This window comes from Ranitomeya imitator, chromosome 6 (assembly GCF_032444005.1).
Source record: "Ranitomeya imitator isolate aRanImi1 chromosome 6, aRanImi1.pri, whole genome shotgun sequence".
NCBI classification, from domain to species: Eukaryota; Metazoa; Chordata; class Amphibia; order Anura; family Dendrobatidae; genus Ranitomeya; species Ranitomeya imitator.
Genome location: NC_091287.1, coordinates 104,528,556 through 104,551,908, shown reverse-complemented (window position 1 = coordinate 104,551,908; position 23,353 = coordinate 104,528,556). Strand labels below are relative to the sequence as shown.

At 41.5% G+C, this 23,353-nt stretch overlaps 1 protein-coding gene across 2 annotated transcripts in view; it reads left to right on the top strand.

Moving 5' to 3' along the window:
- Positions 1-23,353, top strand: part of ZNF385D (zinc finger protein 385D) — a 585,391-nt gene that overhangs the window by 390,159 nt on the left and 171,879 nt on the right. For both annotated transcript variants that reach the window (XM_069729985.1, XM_069729986.1), the window contains one exon: positions 9,286-9,448. In XM_069729985.1, coding sequence (XP_069586086.1) covers positions 9,286-9,448 — 163 coding nt within the window. The remainder of the gene's footprint in view (positions 1-9,285; positions 9,449-23,353) is intronic.

The window sequence follows — 23,353 nt, the reverse complement described above, 5'->3', positions numbered from 1 at the left end:
TTTTAATAAAGCTGGGAAATTTGCATCAACTGGCCTTTCCTAATGATGATAGTAAGCAAGACATAACCCTAACAGGCTAATTAATATCTGAAACCTTGGTCAAAGTTATCTGAGTGCACAAATCTCCAAAGGTGCTCAAACTTTTACATCAGCCCATTTTCCTTTTTGTAATTTTTAATATGTAAAATATGATGATATATATATTTTGGGGCTAAAATACAAAGTATATGTGTGATCTTTAACTTTATCCCTTTAAAGATCATTTCATATTCAACTTGCTTAACTGTTCACAATAACAGCAATTTTGACCAAGGGGCCCAATATTTTACATGCCATTGTATGCGGTATTGGTGTACTCAGGAAAAATTGCACAACAATCTTTGTGGTACATTTACTCTTACTATGATGAGGCATACATTAATTCGTAGCATCCCTACCTCCTGACGAAACTGAAGAAGTGCCAGCAGCAGTGTAGAGTTCTCCATTATGGTCACAGGTAACAGATTATTATTTTTACCTCACATGCGAGCAACTATGGCTACCTGTGCCTCATTTTAAATTATGCAATTGTGTGTTCTACTTTTATATTATTGACTATGCAAATTGCCGTTTCAGAGAAAAAGAGGGCTTGAACTATATAGCACCACCTGTTGGAAGTAGCGATCCTGCAAGTCACAATCAACCCTTTTATCGAGTCTTGCAATATGACTTAGGATAAGAGCCAAATCAGTATCTCAATTCACAGACATGGTGTTTCGGGCTGTTGGCCCTCATGAGCGTGAAGCATGAGAATAGATTTGGCTAGGTGAGAGGCTCTGGACTGAGGTCTAAGGGTAAGGTTTCTCCTTGTGGAGAGTGATATACCAGCTGTGGCTTGTCAAGATGAGGAGGCTTATTCACTGTGCAATGCTCCTCTGGGAAATTTAACATGCAAATTGCCTCTTCAGAGAAAAAGAGGACTTGAACTCTATAGCACCACCTGTTGGAAGTAGTGATCCTACAAGTCATAATCAACCCTTTAACAAGTCTTGCAATATGTCTTAGGATAAGAGCTAAATAATTATCTCAATTCGAAGATGCGGTGTTTTGGCTGTTGGCCCTCATCAGTGCAAAGCGTGAGAACTGACTTGGCTAGGTGAGAGGCTCTGGACTGAGGTCTAAGTGCTAAGGTTTCTCCTTGTGGAGAGTAATATACCAGCTGGTAAGGAGGCTTATTCGCCGTGCAATGCTCCTCTGGGAAATTTAACATGCAAATAGCCTCTTCAGAGGAAAAGAGGACTTGAACTCTATAGCACCACCTGTTGGAAGTAGCGATCCTACAAGTCACAATCAACCTTTTAACGAGTCTTGCAATATGACTTAGGATAAGAGCATATCAGTATCTCAATTCGCAGACACGGTGTTTCGGGCTGTTGGCCATCATCAGTGCGAAACATGAGAACTGATTTGGTTAAGTGAGAAGATCTGGACTGAGGTCTAAGGGGTAAGGTTTCTCCTAGTGGAGAGTGACATACCAGCTCTTGCTTGTCAACGTAAGGAGGCTTTTTTGCCGTGCAATGCTCCTCTTGGAAATTTAATATGCAAACTGCCTCTTCAGAGAAAAGGAGGACTTGAACTCTATAGCGCCACCTGTTGGAGGTAGCGATCCTACAAGTCACAATCAGCCTTTTATATTATTCATTATGAACCAGTAGGAACATATATGTAAGTCATGTTATTAGTTGACTTTATGGTTTAATAGAGGCACCTATATTAATTTGGGTCAATAATATCTTTGAAATGAGAATGATATTGCCTGCTAAATAGTTTCTGCTACCACTGGTTTTCCCTTTTTTTGATAAATGAGCAATATTTTATATATTTTTTTACATTGTATATAAAATTATAATAAAATGTATTATTCTGTATTATCTGTTAGATCACATGCGCCTTCATGTTAGTTCATAGGTTATATTTCTAAATTTTTGAAGGTATCATTATATTATTAGAAAAGATGAATTTTGTTGGTTATACACATACAGAGCCTGTGGGGTTTTCTATTGGAGTAAAATTTGAAATAAGGAGCCAAAAGAGACACAGGACAGTGTGTGATGTGTGAAAGTTCATATAGGGTGGGTCAGAGGCATAGCTACGGTTTTGGTTCAGGGGGTGAAGCTTCTGAGTGGGCCCCTAACCAGGTAACCTTGATTACAACTGGGTGACACATCTTAATAGTGGATGTAGGACAACCTCGGCAGTTGACCGTGCTGTTACTGAAGATAAACCTACAGATAAAAGGCTTAAGGTACCTTCACACATAACGATATCTTTAACGATATCGTTGCTATTTGTGACGTAGCAACGATATCGTTAATGAAATCGTTATGTGTGACAGCGACCAACGATCAGGCCCCTGCTGGGAGATCGTTGGTCGCTGAATAAAGTCCAGAACTTTATTTCGTCGCTGGACTCCTGCTGACATCGCTGGATCGGCGTGTGTGACACCGATCCAGCGATGTCTTCACTGGTAACCAGGGTAAACATCGGGTAACTAAGCGCAGGGCCGCGCTTAGTAACCCGATGTTTACCCTGGTTACAATGCTAAAAGTAAAAAAAAACAAACACTACATACTTACCTACCGCTGTCTGTCCTCCAGCGCTGTGCTCTGCTCTCCTCCTGTACTGTCTGTGAGCCGGAAAGCAGAGCGGTGACGTCACCGCTCTGCTTTCCGGCTCCCAGACAGTACAGGAGGAGAGCAGAGAAGCAGAGCGCAGCGCTGGAGGACAGACGGCTGTAGGTAAGTATGTAGTGTTTGTTTTTTTTTACTTTTAGCATGGTAACCAGGGTAAACATCGGGTTACTAAGCGCGGCTCTGCGCTTAGTTACCCGATGTTTACCCTGGTTACCGGCATCGTTGGTCGCTGGAGAGCGGTCTGTGTGACAGCTCTCCAGCGACCAAACAGCGACGCTGCAGCGATCCGGATCGTTGTCGGTATCGCTGCAGCGTCGCTTAATGTGAAGGGGCCTTTAGTTACAAGCGCTTCTCAAAGCAATACAAAATCCAAACAGAAAATGGAAGCCATTGTCATATAGTAAAATAAATCAACTTTATTGACAAAAAATCCAAGATAATGTAAAAATATATAAAAGATGGAGATGCAAATACAAATTCAACTGTCCAATTCAGTAATACACCCGCAACTAAGTTATATCATTATGCACAGCTAATCCCTCAACCCTAATTATCAGCATCATTCCATACATGGCACCTCTGCACAGAATTCACAGCATGAATCAAATAGAGTGGCTTAATTAAAACTAGGGAAGAGACTTCCAAAAAATTAATATATTGTGGTTCTGGTAGACCTTAGTTCATGAGAACGGATAAGAAAATAGTGTAAGTCTATAGTAACACTCTATCATTACTCCATTACTAAAGAAACCTGCTCTTGACCCATCCTGCCCAAATAACTACAGACCGGTCTCCAATCTCCCCTTCATCTCTAAACTCTTGCAGCGCCTGATATACTCCCGCCTTACCCGTTACCTCTCCACTCACTCCCTCCTAGACCCTTCACAGTCCGGTTTCCGCCCCCTACATTCGACTGAAACTGCACTCATCAAAGTGACCAATGACCTTCTGACAGCAAAATGTAATGGTGACCACTCTCTGCTCATACTTCTCGACCTTTCTGCAGCTTTTGACACTGTTGACCACCCTCTCCTACTCTCTAGGCTCCAGTCACTAGGCATTAAGGACACTGCTCTCTCCTGGTTCTCTTCCTACCTTTCAGACCGCTCCTTCAGTGTTCTGTTCTCTGGCTCCACTTCATCTCCTCTTCCTCTCACTGTCGGGGTACCTCAGGGCTCAGTCCTTGGCCCCCTTCTCTTCTCCCTCTACACAGCCGCAATTGGACAGACCATCAGCAGATTTGGCTTTCAGTATCATCTTTATGCTGATGACACACAACTATACACGTCATCCCCTGACTTTACCCCCACTGTACTACAGAACGCCACTGACTGTCTGTCTGCAGTCTCCAACATCATGTCCGCTCTCTATCTGAAACTCAACCTCTCCAAAACTGAACTTCTTCTGCTCCCACCATTTACTAACCTCCCTAAACCTGACGTTTCCCTCTCCGTGGGTGGCACCATAATAACACCCCGGCAGCATGCGCGCTGTCTGGGTGTTACCTTTGACTCTGATCTCTCCTTTACATCCCATATACAATCTCTTGCCCGCTCGTTCCGCTTACACCTAAAGAACATCTCTAGAATCCACCCTTTTCTCACCATGGATACAACAAAAACCCTCACTGTCGCCGTGATCCACTCCCGCCTGGACTACTGTAATGCTCTATTAATTGGCCGCCTCCTCACACGACTTTCCCCTCTCCAATCCATCCTTAATGCAGCAGCCAGGGTCGTCCATCTGGCTAATCGTTACTCGAACGCGTTCACTCTTCGCCAGTCATTACACTGGCTGTCCATTCATTACAGGATACAATTCAAAGTACTTGTACTCACCCACAAAGCTCTTCACAATGCGGCACCCCCTTACATCTCCTCCCTCATTTCTGTCTATCTGCCTAACTGACCGCTGCGCTCTGCAAATGACTTTCGACTAACCTCTGTACTAATCCGTACCTCCCACTCCCAACTCCAAGACTTCTCCTGTGCTGCGCCACTCCTCTGGCATGCTCTACCCCAAGATATTAGGACCATCCACAATTTGCATAGTTTTTGGCGCTCGCTCAAAGCACATTTGTTCAGAGCGGCCTACCATGTTCACTAATCAAAGTCATTTTATGTTTGTGTGTGCAGCCTATTCGGCGCTTCCGCTGACGAACCGAGCATGATGTCACCCCGGGTCAGAGTCACGCGCCGCCAGCTCATACTCCCCCATCTGATGCGTCAGAATGGGGGGCGGAGCCAACCGCTGTACAGACGTGTCTCCAAGATGACACACACCCAGATGTCTACGGAAGTGCTCACTGCAGATGAGTGCTGGGACTGTGAGTTGTATTGTCTGCAATACCTATATCCTATGTGTAACACCGCTGCAATGCACAGTTATCTTTTCACTACACTTACTCGTGAGTAGTGAGCTTTTGATGGTTCCCTGTTCCTGCATGTATTCTGTCAGATATGCCAGGCATGTTACATGTTACTCAATATTGCTCTGCCCATACATGACAATTCTAATGTGGGTAAATCACACTTTGCATCATTTTTACCCAGATATGCCATATGTCATCAAGGCCAGAAATACATACAGAAGGGAATTTTTTATACAAAGAGATATTTTTTAGATTAAAAAAGGTAAAACATATCCATCACAATGACAATACAAAATTACGTATGTACACAAACAAAACCCATACTGTTATATAGCATATGATATTGCCACATAGTGCATAAGAATAAGATTAAATAAATGATAAAACAACTGACGGTACTATGTGCAACATCCAGTCCGAGTTGTGAAGTGGATTATTACTAGAAACTGAGTGATTGTGTGACTGGAAATTCATAATGTGCTTCTAAAAAATACCTCTTTGTATAAAAAATTCCCTTCTGTATGTATTTGTGGCCTTGATGACATATGTCATAACTGGGTAAAAATGATGCAAAGTGTGATTTGCCCACATTAGAATTGTCATGTATGGGCAGAGCAATATTGAGTAACACATAACATGACTGGCATATCTGAAAGAATACATGCAGGAACAAGGAACACATCAAAAAACCCACTACTCACGAGTAAGTCTAGTCAAAAGATACCAACTCACAGCCCAACTCATCTGCAGTGAGCACTTCCATAGACTTCCGGGTGTGTGTCGTCTTGGAGACGTGTCTGTACTGCGGCTGGCTCCTATTAGGTATATACTCACCCTCGGACGCGCCCTGCTTCTTTCCGGCAGCCTTCCTTCCTAAGAATCAGTGCTTGAAGGACCTTCGGTGACGTCACGGCTTGTGATTGGTCGCGCGAGCGGTCACATGGGCGGTCGCGCGACCAATCACAAGCCGCGACGTCATCTAAGGCCCTTCACGCGCTGATTCTAAGGAAGGAAGGCTGCCGGTTAGTACCAGGGTGCGTCAGAGGGTGAGTATAGCAATATTTTTTTATTTTAATTCTTTATTTTACACTTAAATATGGATTCCGATACCGATTTCCGATATTGCAAACATATCGGAAATCGGGATCGGAATTCCGATACCAGATTCAGAAGATCGCCGACCTCATGGCCGACCCCACACAGGGGTCGGGTCGGGTTTCATGAAACCCGACTTTGCCAAAAGTCGGCGACTTCTGAAAATGGCCGACCCGTTTCGCTCAACCCTAATTAAAATACATTTTAATCAGTTCAAGATGGGGCCATTTTCATTGTTTCATTGTTTGGACACATAGTTTTAAAAGCTTTTGTGATACATGAGGCTTCATTTTTATGTTACTGTCATATTCTATTTTTTTCTTATATCATATAATAAAGGTGTTCAGATATGGGAAATAAGTGTCTGTTGTTAATGTTTTTTTTTATTTTTTATGATTGTAAAGGACCTCTAAATTACATTTAAAAGCATGATGCCCATTGTATAACAATTATTTTTATATAGCAGACTTTTTTTATTTTGTGGTGCAAGTACCAGTGATTTGGAATAACAGTGGCATTTTATGCATTTATGTTTTTTTGCTTTTTTATATTTTATGTTTTCATTTATTTTCACATGTCCCCCATAAGCTCATAAATGATCTTCGGGGGGGAGTTGGAGGCATTTCAATATTTATATATTTTTTATTTCCTTTGTAAGTTGGGATGGCATATTAGTCCCAGTTATAAGGGAAATACAGCCTCCTGGCTGCATAGCAGAGCTGCCAATCCCATGATCTTTGTATATGGGGGAGGAAGCACCATAAATCTTCAAATTACAACAATCACACATTTCTTTAGCAACGACAGAGAAGGCACAGACAGTATCAAATCATCTCTGTCTCCTCTATGAGGACTCTGGCTGCCAGAGACACAAATATTGCTTGTAGCTACATTACTAAGCACTGATGTTTGAGAACGTCACTGCCGAGTAGGCGCCAGACCACTTGGATGTTTAAAGTCACTGCACGGTTAGGAAGCAGTTAAACTATGTTCTTCTTTCTGTAACAATTATTTTTATAAATAATTTTTTTAATGAGGATTTTGGACTGACGGTGGCGTTTTTCTTTTTTCATATAATTTTACTTATTTTTCAACCCGTTATCATTTATTGTATATTTTTTGCATTTTTATTATTTCTGAATTCCTTTGTAACTGGGGCTGGCATATGAACCATAGTTGCAGGATTACATCAGCTTCCTGCCTTCCCTGATATTCTCTGCTAATATTCAGCAACTCTAGCACACTCATGTCTCCTGTCAGTCAATTCCTTTCTTTTGCAGCTGCATAATCTCTGTGCAGCTGTGGACTGCAGGGGTGTTTCTTTACATACTGTAAATTATGTGACAGATACCACATGCGAAACAAAACATAAAATTAGTGCACTCTTAAACTTGTATCTGTTAGTGGCTCTTTAGTATGCCCTTATTCAAAGTGGTTATATGGAATATAAATAAACTCGCATAGTTCTAGATTACTCATTTGTTTCTCGAAGTTTTTTTTTTTACAATATGTGTTGATTTGTTGATTCCTTAGGATGCTTTTTTAAGTAGTAAAGTAGTTAACATTATAATAAGAAAACAAATTATTTTTCCATTATTTATATAATGTATTTTTTATACATATAGGAGGACAACGGGAGTTTTTAGAAAAAGATACATATTTATTAGAAAACTAGTAAAAATAAAAAATAAAAAAAAATTAACACACAATTAAAAAACAGCAATGAAACATACCAGAGGGACATACATGTAGATATATATAAAGTGTGGACCAAATGTAACCATACTCAAAATATGACACAAATAAGATCCTAAATCTCCTAAGCGACCCCCAGGAGCGGAGAAAAATACCTCCTAATGGCAAAACAACCTACACACCCCACGTCCTGCAAGTATAGCCACTGTGGCTGTGTGCATGTGGGAAGGTAATGAATGCAATAAAGGGAGACACATCCTACCGCAAACAAGGGTGGAGATAAAGTGTGTCCCAGGGAACCAAATGTGTCTAAGGCCGGCGTCACACTGGCGTTTAAAACGGCCGAGTGCAATGCGATAAAAAATCGCATTGCACTCGGACCAATGTTAACATATGGGGCCGCTCCCAGCAGCCGACTTTTTGTCGGCTGTTTTCCTCGGTCCGAGACAATCGCAGCATGCTGCGATTGTCTCGGACCGAGGAAAAATCTCGCCTCACTCGCACCCATATAAGGCTATGGGTGCGAGTGAGACAGCGCACACCACTCGGATATCATCCGAGTGATGTGCGCTATAAGCGGACCCCAGCAATGGAGGAGATGGAGAAATTCATTTCTCCGCCTCCTCCGCAGCTGTGCTCCCATCCTCCCTGTGCGAGAGAATCGGAGCACAGACGCATGACACCTGGCTCCTGCTCTGCTGCGAGCAGGAGCCGAGGGTCATTAGCATATCGCATCCAATACGCTAGTGTGACGCCGGCCTAACACCAAAAATCACTGTAGAAATCTCTCCTGGGACCCCACATAAACCAAGGATCTTACCACATGAAGATGCCCCCTGGATTGGACACATATGGTTCCCTGGGACACACTTTATCTCCACCCTTGTTTGCGGTAGGATGTGTCTCCCTTTATTGCATTCATTACCTTCCCACATGCACACAGCCACAGTGGCTATACTTGCAGGACGTGGGGTGTGTAGGTTGTTTTGCCAATAGGAGGTATTTTTCTCCGCTCCTGGGGGTCGCTTAGGAGATTTAGGATCTTATTTGTGTCATATTTTGAGTATGGTTACATTTGGTCCACACTTTATATATATCTACATGTATGTCCCTCTGGTATGTTTCATTGGTGTTTTTTAATTGTGTGTTAATTTTTTTTTTTTTTACTAGTTTTCTAATAAATATGTATCTTTTTCTAAAAACTCCCATTGTCCTCCTATATGTATATCGTTATATGGGGAGTAGCTTGTGAAGTGAGCCGAGATATGTTCTCTGGCCACTGTTCTATTATGAGTCTGGGTTTATTTGGTATGCTAATGTATTTTTTATGTACTGCATTAATATTTCTTGGTACCGTTTATTTTAAGCTTGTCTGTTTTTATCATTATAATACGACATTTTCAAATTTAGAAATGAGCTTGATTGCATGGTTCATTTTGTTCTCCATTGTAGAGCCAGGCTGTGGCCCACTACAAAGGCACAAAACATGCCAAGAAGCTCAAAGCACTGGAAGCCATGAAAATTAAGCAGAAATCTGTTGTTACCAAGGACAACGCAAAGACTATCTTCACTTCCATCCCTACTAATACCATCAATGGCAGCTCTGAGAAAACAGGTTAAGCGATAATCTCTTCTTTTAACTGCTGTATCGGTCTAGTTTTGCCTTTCGCATTCATTTGTATTCCTTTCATCATTCTCACTGTTTCGATTCCTTTCAGCATTTTCATGTACTTGAAAGATGTTTTAAAATGACAGTTTTATAAATTATATAACCATAATAACATCACATCATAAAATATATATTAATTCTGTTTTTCTAGGCGTCCTATTCTACCTTATATCACATAGTAATAGGGTAAAGCAGGATGTACAGAACTTATATATATTCTTTTATAATCTGTTTCTGCAAATTTAGGTAAAAAGGGATTTAATGGGGTTACCCAGCCATAACATATGTAATGACTTATACCCAACTTAGGTCTTAAAGGCCCCTTCACACTTAGCGACGCTGCAGCGATACCGACAATGATCCGGATCGCTGCAGCGTCGCTGTTTGGTTGCTGGAGAGCTGTCACACAGACCGCTCTCCAGCGACCAACGATGCCGGTAACCAGGGTAAACATCGGGTAACTAAGCGCAGGGCCACGCTTAGTAACCCGATGTTTACCCTGGTTACCATGCTAAAAGTAAAAAAAAACAAACACTAGATACTTACCTACAGCCGTCTGTCCTCCAGCGCTGCGCTCTGCTTCTCTGCTCTCCTCCTGTACTGTCTGGGAGCCGGAAAGCAGAGCGGTGACGTCACCGCTCTGCTTTCCGGCTCACAGCCAGTACAGGAGGAGAGCAGAGCACAGCGCCGGGGGACAGACAGCGGTAGGTAAGTATCTAGTGTTTGTTTTTTTTTACTTTTAGCATTGTAACCAGGGTAAACATCGGGTTACTAAGCGCGGCCCTGCGCTTAGTTACCCGATGTTTACCCTGGTTACCAGTGAAGACATCGCTGGATCGGTGTCACACACGCCGATCCAGCGATGTCAGCAGGAGTCCAGCGACGAAATAAAGTTCTGGACTTTATTCAGCGACCAACGATCTCCCAGCAGGGGCCTGATCGTTGGTCGCTGTCACACATAACGATTTCATTAACGATATCATTGCTACGTCACAAATAGCAACGATATCGTTAACAATATCGTTATGTGTGAAGGTACCTTAAGTGTCTGATTACTAGAACCTCCACCCATCCTGAGACTGAAGTCACTGTTTACATGAAGCAATTGTCCCGTGTGCTCACCATTGTTCTATTAATCCCTGGCTTAATGGGAATTTCTAAAATCCCATTCTCAGGTTTGGTGGTGTCTAAGCATTGATTCACCCAATGATCAAACTATTACTACTTATCCCACAGAGAAATATTAGATTGTATTAAGGAATAACCCTTTGAAATGCTGATAGCACTCAGAAAAAAGCCCATGATTCTTGATACCCTCCACCATAGTCCATCATAGTCTTGGGGTACAGTGGTGTATTATGTTTGAGTATTGACATACAGTTATATGAAAAAGTTTGGGCATAGGGAAAATACAGCATGTAAGAAAGCAGCCCAATCACAAATAACTGTGGTGATATCACCATGCGACAGTGCCGTCTAATGTTATTACGGTGCTACATAATACCGGATCGTATAGTTCAGTGTATTTTACACTGTGTGCATGATTATTAGCCAATTTGCATTTTAATAATTAATTTTATTATTGAACAATTCCAGTGCTGTCGGTCAATCCAAAAGATTAATTAATATGAAAGCTGAATGTTAAAGAAAGTAAAGTGAAATTTTGTCTTTCTTAACCCCTAATTACCACCAATACGTCTTTTTACTGACCTGAGATTTAAGAGAATACCATCCCCATACAGGTGACAATCCAGTAGCTGTCGGCTGTCGACTATAGCTGACAACTTGATGTATCAGCCACATTCAGTTTTGGCACCTACCATATCTATTTAAACCCTTAGATGCTGGTGTCTGTAGTGACTACAGCATATAAATGGTTAACAGTATGTGGGGGCTTCCTCTTTAACATCATTGGCACCCCGAGATAACGATTGTATGGTGCTGATGTTTGCCATGGCAATTCATGGCCAAATAGTGGCCTTGGAGTCTGCCGGCTGTAGTAACCTATTCAGAAGTTAGCGACATTTAGGTTGCAAAAATAAACTTTTTTATTCCTGTCAAGTCACTTTGTATTAATTCCTGAAAACACCTGAAGGATTGATGAACTACCTGACAACAGTTTTCAGTATGTCGGGGGGTGCTGTTCTTAAAATGGTATCATTTTTGGAGGTTTATATAAGACCCCTAAAGTTACTTCAAACCTGGATAGGTCCCTAAAAAAATACATCTTTAAAATTTTATTGAAAAAAACTAAAAATTGCTGCTATATTTTTTAAACCTCCTAAAATGCTAACAAAATAAAATAACATTTTACAAACGGGGCTGACATGAGGGAAATGTTATTAGTGTTTCTCTGTGGTATGACTATCTGGATTAAAGGGAGAATCATTCAAAGTTTGCAATTTGTTTTACAATTTTGTCAAATTTCTAATATTTTTTTATAACTAAACACAAAACATATTGACCAAAATTTACCTTTATCATAAATCTCAAAATCACTGGGATTTGTAGAAGCATTGAAGAGTTATTACCACATAAAGCAACATTGGTCAGATTTTAAAAATTTGGAATGGTCATTAAGGAATTAAAAGAATCTGTGTGTGCACAGTTATTAGTTATTGGGCAACTATTAGGACGTAGTCACATGGCTGTATGTTCTCTCATGCCACTTGGCTCAAACTCTGTCAGAAAATTTCTGTATGAAATGTAACAATTTTTGACTTTTCAGAGTTAAATCTCTTTTTGGCGTATTTTGCCTGTGGAAAACAAGCTGCTTAATAACTATGCGCACCTTGTTAAAGTGTTCCACACCATTCCTCATTACACAAGACCTGAGCTGCTTTATTCAATAAGCATTCAATTTTATTCCGTTTGGAGTAAAAAAATCTGCATAAAAATGTTGATAAGGTCAAATACCTACTTGCCTAATAAATGTGCACATAGTGTAGAATAATACATATTAGAGTGCTATATGATAGAGTACTGTTTAAATCAGTAGAATAAAATGCTATAATATAATATAGTACAGTATGAAATTATATAGTATTGTAAAATGTAGTACAATGCATTAAAACCTAGTACTGTATACAGATCAGTATAGCCTGGGGTAATTCTGCAAAGTTATAACAGTATAGTTACTGATAACCAACATGACTTTTTGAAAGCAAGGTCATGTCAAACCAATTTATATGCTTTTTATGAAGTTGTAAGCATGAATATGGACACAGGGCTCCCAGTAGATGCAATGTACATGGATTTTTATGTAACATTTGATACTATCTCAATTGGTAGAATGCTCTTCTATAGCTACATCACTGATGATGAGTAGAAAATAAAAAAGTTCACATCTGACTGAAATGTTACATGTTCAACAGCCATGTTTCACTTTATTTCAAATAAGGCCTGGTTCACACGAGTGTATGAAAAATTATCTGTTTTTCAGCCAAAAATAATGACAATTTTCCATCAATATCATCATCCATATGCAATCAGTGTTTCAAGCGTGTGTGTTTTTTTAATGTCCGTATGCTATCCATATCCATAAGGGTTCATTGAAACGAACATATTACACATCCGCGTACTATCAGTATGCAAAACTGGTAGCATATGGACAGCACACGGACCAATTTCCAGTGAAGATACTATTTCACATGCTTTTAGGCCACTTTCACACGATCAGTATTTGGTCAGTATTTCACATCAGTATTCGTAAGCCAAAACCATGAGTAAACAAATTACATATGGTATACCATCCGTGTGTGATATCTTTTTCATGGATACATTACAATTATAAAATAGAAAATTGAATTTGTCCTCTATTATTTATTACATTGTTCATGTAAAAAAACAAGATGTCATATGGATGTACAAAATAGGCATACAAATTGCATGTTAATATATACACTGCAAAAAAATAAAGGGAATGCTAAGATTCTACATCCTAGATATCACTGAATGAAATATTCCAGTTGTAAATCTTTATTCATTACATAGTGGAATATGTTGAGAACAATAAAACCTAAAAATGATCAACATAAATTACAAGTAATATCCCATGGAGGTCTGGAGTTGGAATGATGCTCAAAATCAAAGTGGAAAATGAGGTTACAGGCTTATTCAACTTCAATGGAAATGCCTCAAGACAAGGAAATGATGCTTAGTAGTGTGTGTGGCCTCCACATGCCTGTATGACCTCACTACAATGCCTGGGCATGCACATCATGAGGCGGTGGATGGTCTCCTGAGGGATTTCCCCCCAGACCTGGACTAAAGCATCCACCAACTCCTGGTCAGTCTGTGGTGCAATGTGACATTGGTCAATGGTGCCAGACATGATGTCCCAGATGTGTTCAATCGGATTCAGGTCTGGGGATTGGGTGGGCCAGTCCATAGATTCAATGCACAGACACAGCAAACCTTTCCACAGCTTGCATTGATCTACCATCCTGGATGAGCTGCACTTCCTGAGCCACTTGTGTGGGTTGTAGAGTCCATCTCATGCTACTTTGAGTTTGAAAGCACAACCAACATTCAAAAGTGACCAAAACATCAGCCAGAAAGCATTGGTACTGAGATGTGGTCTGTGGTCCCCACCTGCAGAACCACTCCTTTATTGAGTGTGTCTTGATAATTGCCAATAATTTCCTTCTGTTGTCTATTCCATTTGCACAACAGCATGTGAAATTGATTGTCAAACAGTGTTGCTTCCTAAGTGGGCAGTTTGATTTCACAGAAGTTTGATGTACTTCGAGTTACATTCTGCTGTTTAAGTGTTCCCTTTATTTTTTGAGCAGCGTACCTACCCTGTAATGCCTTCACATCCTGTTCCATCCAGATGTGTCTGGATCCCAGAATTCCAAGTGGCGGAAGTTCACTGACCGCCATATTGGGACACCCAAGTGACGGGTGTCTCAATATGGAAACTGCTGGTGGTACCAGCCTCTTGCGTGGTACCACCAGCAGAACACCTTCGCACCACACACACACACACACACACACACACAGACTGTATATGTCATACGCCAAATGCAACACACACACACTGAATATGCCGCACGCAGCCTCTTGCATAGTACCAACAGCGGAGCAATGTTGCGAACACGCCACTGCTGGGATTAGCAAAATGATTCACTGACCACCGCCATCTTTGTACAGGAGGAGTGCATGCACAGTTTTAATGTGAATGCTGCTATCTGTCTGCACAAAGATGGCGGTGGTCTGATTTACTGCCCCTACGTGAATTCTGCGCAGGCGCAGTGAATCATTCGGCTGATCCCGGTGGCAGATGCGCAACGTGTCTACAGGCAGAGGAAGCCGGGATAAATTAAAGGTGTTTTCCCATGAATGAAAGTTCATTTTAAAAATTGCCTGTGTCTGACCGTGTACGGAGCATACCACATCTCCTTGGCAGGGATGGAAGCAAAGCACAATACTGACATTACAGCAGGGGATCACAGATGATTCATTTTGTCAGGCAAAATATTTCACTGACTGTTTTTAAACAATATTTTACCTCACAAAATGTATCCTCTCCTGCTGTAATGTCAGTATTGTCTTTTGCTTCCTCCCCTGCCCAGGAGCTGTGGTATGTTCTGTACACGGTAAGACAGACAATTTTTTAAATAAACTTTCATTCATGGGAAAACCCCTTTAAAAGCAAAAATCAATGCCAACATGGCTCCTCCTAAAAAGTATGCCAATGACAATGAAAGGAAAGCAGCAAAAGCACCTCATGGGGGAGTGTTAGGCATTGAGTTCCTGCCACTGCAGAGGGGAAATCTCTAGCTATGTCCTCTGCGGTCTCCCATTCTTCCTCAGCTGCAGAGGATCCTGCTCAGTAGACATCGGTCCCAGCGTCTTGCTCAGGCTAATGTGCATTTGGTTGCTGCTGCCTGCCCAGTTCCAGCTATAGCAATCAGCATTAGTCAGCAGACGTTCCTAGGACTAAGTCCTGCTTTCTGCCTTCTGAGCATGCCCGAGAGATGACCTCTCATTGGTGGTCGGAGGTCACATGCCCAGGTACTGAAGCAGCTCAGATTGGTCCTTTGTCAAGGTCCCGGGAGACTGCGGCTATAAAAGGATCGTACGGCCATGCACTAGTATATCCTAACATCATGGTGTGTGTGGATGCATGTATGTAATTAGTGCAAGCTCCTAATTATCCCCTTAACTTGTGTTGTGTCTGAGTTTGGGTGATAGGAACAACATACAGCACCAAGTTGTGCATTACCAGCACTGAACATGTTAGTCAGCATCAGTTAACGGTGTACACCAGTGCGAAGCCGCGTGCACTCAGTGCGCTAAATCCATCAGTTAGCGTTTTGTTAGAGGCGTTCACCAGTGCAACACTGCGCACACTCTGTGCTCTAAATTAACCTAATTTTTTTAGGCATTGCAGTTGCGAAGCTGCATGCATAGTGAGTCTAGATAGACTCCTATCCCGCGTGCTAGGGGCTGAGTCTTGTGACCTCACTTGTGCTTATCTTACTGTGCCCTGTTACTGCCTACAGGGTGTGGTATTTGTGTACTGTGGCTCTGTGGTTCTGTGGAGTAACAGATCTCATCGCTGTACACACCGGGTGATGGTTAACCCGCGTGTGTTCGACGTTTACCCGCCATATTGTTCTGCCATTACCGAGCAGCAGTTAACATCTCTGCATGGTGGACCTCGGGCTGCGAACGGACCTTATTATTATCTTTATATTTATTTGGTGCGTTACGTCAGCCCTAACAGGGAGAGATTCTCATTGCCGCAAAGCCTGCCCCCATTGTGACTTTACCGCCCTCCCAATGCGATAGCATCGGGCCTCCATCTAGTAAGGACATAAAAACCAGACACACACTGTTAGGGCTAGCGGAATGCACCAAATAATAAGATAGATAGAATAAAGTGTGTTCGCAGCCCGGGGTCCACCATGCAGAGATGTGACCTGCTGCTGAGTAATGACGGACTATATGGCAGTACAAAATGGATTCACACATGGGTTAACTCCACCCTGTATGAAGAAAGTGAACCCTGTTGCGTCACAGGGCCACAGTACCGCACAAAGAGCGCAAGCAAAGAGTCACAGAACTCAATCCCAAGACTCTGGATTAGAATTTATCTAGACCTCTTGCGCTCGACACTGCAACTGGGGTGTCAAAGTGAATAAAATAACAATAATTATTTATATGCACGAGAGTGCGTGTGATGCCGCTCTGGCGGTCGCCACTAGCCACCCAGGCTTGGGTCAGGAAAGCGCTGTGAAAGCGCACGGCGCTGCACTGGTGGTCACAGCAATTTGGCGCTGTTTTGTGTGTCACGTGCTGATAGGAAAGTCGGGCACTAGATAGCAATCATCCACCTTACATGAGCAGTCATACACAAGGGAGAGGATAATTAATGAACAACTTTCACATGTCAACACACACATGTTTAAAAGTGTACACTAGCGCATGGCTGAGCGGCCATGTGAACCTTTTATAGCGGCAGTGCTATAAGACCTTCCAGATGGTCTAATAGGAGCCGCAACAGGACCTGAGCATGTGACCCTCGACCTCCAATGGGAGGACGTCCCATGGGCATGCTCATTATGGGAAAAGCAGGACTTAGTCCCAGAAAGATCTGCTCGCTGCTGATCAGTGCTGGCAACAAAGGCAGAGCCTGGAAGGCCAGTAGTAACTAGTCACCCAGTATCAGCCTGAGCTAGACGCTGGGACCAACGTCTCTGCTGAGTGTGCTCGACTGCTGCTGGAGAAGAATGGGAGACTGCAGTGGAGATGGTTCGAGATTCTCCCTGTGCAGTGGCGGGAACTCAACACCTAACACACGGATTGGATATGGATAACATTTTTTTGTTTCTAGATGTAAAATGGATGATTTTACATACACTTGTCTGAACCCCTGATGTTAAAGAATTTTCCTGTTGGACACCTTTTTTTTCTAAAAATTATTGCTTCTTGAAATCTCTCCAGAACTCGCAAATGTTTACAATTACCTCCTTCTGCTGCTGCTTCTGCTGCAGTGTAATTATGGTCATATTCTCTAAATTAATAAATTGCATACAAACATGCAAATACAGGAACCCAATTAGCAGATGATTAGCAGATGATATCTATTTCCAATTATTCTTCAGCTCTTCCTTTTATAAGGACCCAGAGATCTCACTATCTTAAAACAATTGCTGTGATTTTGTAATACCAGTATATACAGATCATCAATATCTGCCTACAGAAAAACACGTAAAACGAGGGAATCTTCTAAAGTAAATAAAATAATTATTCTACTATACCTGGGCAATGATTAAAGTAATGTTAGCAATAACAGAATTTATAGAAAGATCTACAGTAGCAAAAACCTTTCTGAACATACTTCTTGCACAGTAATTTTGCTGTTGGCATGGTAACCCTCCCATTTAGAAACTATTCTCTTTTTCTGGCTTTCCATTCAAAATGTAAATGTTGCAAACTTAAATGACTTAGACTATAGGTTACTAATCCAGTTTTGACAGCATGTACTTATCCTGGTGTGATAGTTATTCAATCACAACCTCCTACTTTATTTGCACACATTCAGTTTATAGGACTTTATAAAGTTGACCTCATTCAACTGGGTCACCTGGTAACAAATTTATATAAGATTCTAAAATTGATGGTATACGATTGAATATTTGATAAACCTATGACTAAAAAAGGCAAAAAAAATATTTCAATCAAATTTGTTTGTCTGTTGTTCATGTAGCATCAACATATTTTGCAATGCTGTACAGAGCTTGCATCAGTCAATGAGACTCATAAGTTACTTTCCAGCTGAACATGCACATAGTCTGAGACCAATTTTATATTTAATCTGTTTACCACCTTTACCACCTTCAGTTTTTCTGTTTTTGTGTTTTCATTACTTTGCTCCCCTTCTTCCCAGAGCCATTACTTTTGTTATTTTTCTACCAATATAGCCATATAAAGGCTTGTATTTTGCCGGACAAGTTGTACTTTTGAATGACACCATTTATTTTATAATATACTGTACTGGAAAAAGGGAAAAAAAATCCAAGTGATGTAAAATTGCAAAAAAAAGTGCAATTCTACATTTTTTTAAAAATGTTAGCTAAAACTGACCTGGCATTATTTTTCTCCACATAATTACAAATTCTTAGACACCAAACATGTATAGGTTCTTTTTTAATTAAGTGGTAAAAAAAATTACAGCTATTTACTGAGACCTGTAGCATCTCCATTTTTCAGTATCTGAGGCCAGTCTCACACGTCCAGATAATTCCGGTACCGGAAAAATCGGTACCGGAATTATCCGTGTCTGTGTGTCGGTGCATTTATGTGGCACATCAGTGTGGCTCACATGCGGCACACGTGTGCTGCCCGTGTGCCGACTGGATACCACACGGAACGTGCAGGAGACAGCGCTAGAGAAAAGCGCTGTCCCCTGCATCTGGTGCTGAAGCCGCCATTCATATCTTCTGTCCAGCAGCGTTTGCTGGAAAGAAGATATGAAAAACCTTTTTTTTTTTTCCGTGTTTAAAATAAAGATCCCTGTCCCCACCCCCTCCCACCCCCTGTGCGCCCGCCCGCTGTTAGTAAAATACCCGGCTCCCTCGCAGCGTCCTCTCCTGGCCGCACCTTCTCCTGTATGAGCGGTCACGTGGGGCCGCCCATTACAGTAATGAATATGCGGCTCCACCCCTATGGGAGGTGGAGCCGCATATTCATGACTGTAATGGAAGGCCCCCCGTGACAACTCATAAAGGAGAAGCTGCGGCCAGGAGAGGACACTGCGAGGGAGCCGGGTGAGTATTTTATTAACAGCGGGCGGGCGCACATGTCGTGGGAGGGGGTGGGGTCAGGGATCTCTATTTTAAACACGGAAAAAAAAAAAGGATTTTTCATATCTTCTTTCCAGCAAACGCTGCTGGACAGAAGATATGAATGGCGGCTTCAGCACCAGTGGGGGGGACAGCGCTTACTGTAGCGCTGTCTCCTGCACGGCACATGGACTGCACACGGACAGCGTCCGTGTGCGGTACGTATTTTACACAGACCCATTGACTTTAATGGGTCCGTGTAATCTGTGCGCTCCCACGAACACTGACATGTCTCCGTGTTTTGCACACGGACACACGGTCCGTGAAAACACGCTGACATGTGCAGAGACACATTGATTTCAATGTGTCTACGTGAGTCAGTGTCTCCGGTACGTGAGGAAACTGTCACCTCACGTACCGGAGCCACTGACGTGTGAAACCGGCCTGAGGCTGGTTGGGGACCTATTTTTTGTGCGCCGAGATGATCCTTTTGTTGATTTTTGGGGTAGATACAATGTTTTGATTACCCGTTATTGCATTTCATTGCAATGTTGCAGCGACTAAAAAACTGCAATTCTTACATTTTGATTTTTTTGGTCATTACGCCGTTTACCAATTAGATTAATTATTTTCATACTTTGATAGATCAGGTGTTTCTGATAGCAACAATACCAAATACGTGTCTTTTTGATTTTTTTATTGTTTTATTTTGAATGGGGAAAAAGGGGGGGGGGAATTAAACTTTAATATTTTTTAAAATGTTTTAATATTTTTAAAAACTTTTTAAAAACTTTTTTCATGCTTGAGTAGTCCCCATGAGAGACTAGAAGCTGCCATCTTCTAATCGCTTGTGCTATGCATAGCAGGTTGGCAATGACAACCACAGGGGTCTCCTGCAGACCCCTGATTGTTATGTCGACGTTTTTGCGTGAGTTAAATGCCATTGTCAGAGATTGACAGTGGCATTTAACATGTTGACAGTAGCGGGTGGATCGCAATTACTCCCATGGATGTTAAGGGCACATGACAGCTGATCAGGTCAGCTGTCATATATCAGAAAACTTGTGGGCTCAGCTCCTAAGCCAGCACCATAAAGAGGGAGGCGACCTATGATGTACCTATACATCATAGGTCATAAGGGATTTAAAGGGTAACCACCATACTTTTATTATACTTTCCATAATAAGTTGCCCTGAGTCTGTCCGTGAGGAATAACACCATTTCTGGACATTATGTGACTTATATCCTGTACGTCATGCCTCTGCTCTTTTTCTGCATATATTTGTGTTTCTTCAGAAACTTTGTCATACCATGCCTAAGAATAAGACCTAAGAAGTCTCAAATGCTTGCTATATAACATCCTTTATTTTATTTTTGCTACCTACTAAAAGGTGTCGTAACTAAAAGATCTTGTTTTTTTCCCACTGAAAGCATTATTACGTCCTGCATTCTCTACAGTTTTCCTCTTTGCATGTTCCTCCTGTAATTTGCATTTCTCTGAAAGCTGGGGTAGGAATCTTGCTGTAATGATCTCTCCCACAAACAGCGCAGTACAGTCAGGGATGCCTGCCCTTCATTGACATTTTAGCTTTCAGAGGCAATCTGCAGAAGTATGGAGGACATTATACAGCAGTGCTGTTTGTTCCCTCTTCTCACTGCTCCGCCCTCTGAACTCACCATAGAGGATAATAAGCTGTATCACATGAGACATGCATTACATCTCCTATGAGCAAGATGGGCTAGAGCTGATTTTTCACAGTGGAGGTCAAGTTCAGAAGACGGGGGAAGGTAAGAAGTGTCTGATAAGTGAAGAAGGAAGAACATTTCTCTGATAAGATAGATCAAAAAGTTTCTTATAATTTTTTATACTATTGATTAATGCAAGAATTGTTAAAAGTATAGTTCATTTGTAAACCATCATGATGCATTGTAGCCGGCTGAACATTGAGCTCTCCAGGTTCCTACACTTCTGATCAATCTACACATTTGGTGGTCCATTATGGCAAAATTATATTTTTTTGTGACTTTAATGTTTTCCTGTATTTATTTGGCAATCTCAAGAAATATCTGAAAACATTTTGAAACATATCTGAAATTATAGGCCAGTAAGTCTAACCTCTATTGTTGGTAAAATATTTGAAGGGTTTCTGAGGGATGTTATTCTGGATTATCTCAATGAGAATAACTGTTTAACTCCATATCAGCATGGGTTTATGAGAAATCGCTCCTGTCAAACCAATCTAATCAGTTTTTATGAAGAGGTAAGCTATAGGCTAGACCACGGTGAGTCATTGGACGTGGTATATCTCGATTTTTCCAAAGCGTTTGATACCGTGCCGCACAAGAGGTTGGTACACAAAATGAGAATGCTTGGTCTGGGGGAAAATGTGTGTAAATGGGTTAGTAACTGGCTTAGTGATAGAAAGCAGAGGGTGGTTATAAATGGTATAGTCTCTAACTGGGTCGCTGTGACCAGTGGGGTACCGCAGGGGTCAGTATTGGGACCTGTTCTCTTCAACATATTCATTAATGATCTGGTAGAAGGTTTACACAGTAAAATATCGATATTTGCAGATGATACAAAACTATGTAAAGCAGTTAATACAAGAGAAGATAGTATTCTGCTACAGATGGATCTGGATAAGTTGGAAACTTGGGCTGAAAGGTGGCAGATGAGGTTTAACAATGATAAATGTAAGGTTATACACATGGGAAGAGGGAATCAATATCACCATTACACACTGAACGGGAAACCACTGGGTAAATCTGACAGGGAGAAGGACTTGGGGATCCTAGTTAATGATAAACTTACCTGGAGCAGCCAGTGCCAGGCAGCAGCTGCCAAGGCAAACAGGATCATGGGGTGCATTAAAAGAGGTCTGGATACACATGATGAGAGCATTATACTGCCTCTGTACAAATCCCTAGTTAGACCGCACATGGAGTACTGTGTCCAGTTTTGGGCACCGGTGCTCAGGAAGGATATAATGGAACTAGAGAGAGTACAAAGGAGGGCAACAAAATTAATAAAGGGGATGGGAGAACTACAATACCCAGATAGATTAGCGAAATTAGGATTATTTAGTCTAGAAAAAAGACGACTGAGGGGCGATCTAATAACCATGTATAAGTATATAAGGGGACAATACAAATATCTCGCTGAGGATCTGTTTATACCAAGGAAGGTGACGGGCACAAGGGGGCATTCTTTGCGTCTGGAGGAGAGAAGGTTTTTCCACCAACATAGAAGAGGATTCTTTACTGTTAGGGCAGTGAGAATCTGGAATTGCTTGCCTGAGGAGGTGGTGATGGCGAACTCAGTCGAGGGGTTCAAGAGAGGCCTGGATGTCTTCCTGGAGCAGAACAATATTGTATCATACAATTATTAGGTTCTGTAGGACGTAGATCTGGGTATTTATTATGATGGAATATAGGCTGAACTGGATGGACAAATGTCTTTTTTCGGCCTTACTAACTATGTTACTATGTTACTATGTTACTATGTTACATTGATGTCTTTGACCTCGCAAATTCTGGTAGTGTCTCGATTTTAAAACTCATAGGTGTTCAAAAGTTGCCATGAAGTCCAAATTGAATGACATGCATATTAGTGACGAGGGAGTGTGCTCGCCACTGCTCAATACTTAATTAACCCCTTCATGACCTGAGGTATTTTCGCTTTCGTTTTTTGCTCCCCTTCTTCCCAGAGCCATGACGTTTTTACGTTTCTGTCAATATGGCCATGAGAGGGCTTGTTTTTCGTGGGACAAGTTGTACTTTTTGATTTTAACATATCATGTACTGGAAAATGGGAAAAAAAAATTCCAAGTGTGGTGAAATACAAAAAAAAAGTGCAATTCCACAATTGTTTTTTGCTTTCCTTTTTTTCCTATGTTCACTAAAATACTAAAACTGACCTGCCTTTATGAATCTCTATGTCATTACAAGTTCATAGACATCAAACATGTCTAGGTTTTTTTTTTATCTACAGTAAGTGGTAAAAGAAAATTCCAAAGTTAGTAAAAAAAAAAATAGCACCATTTTCCGATACCCGTAG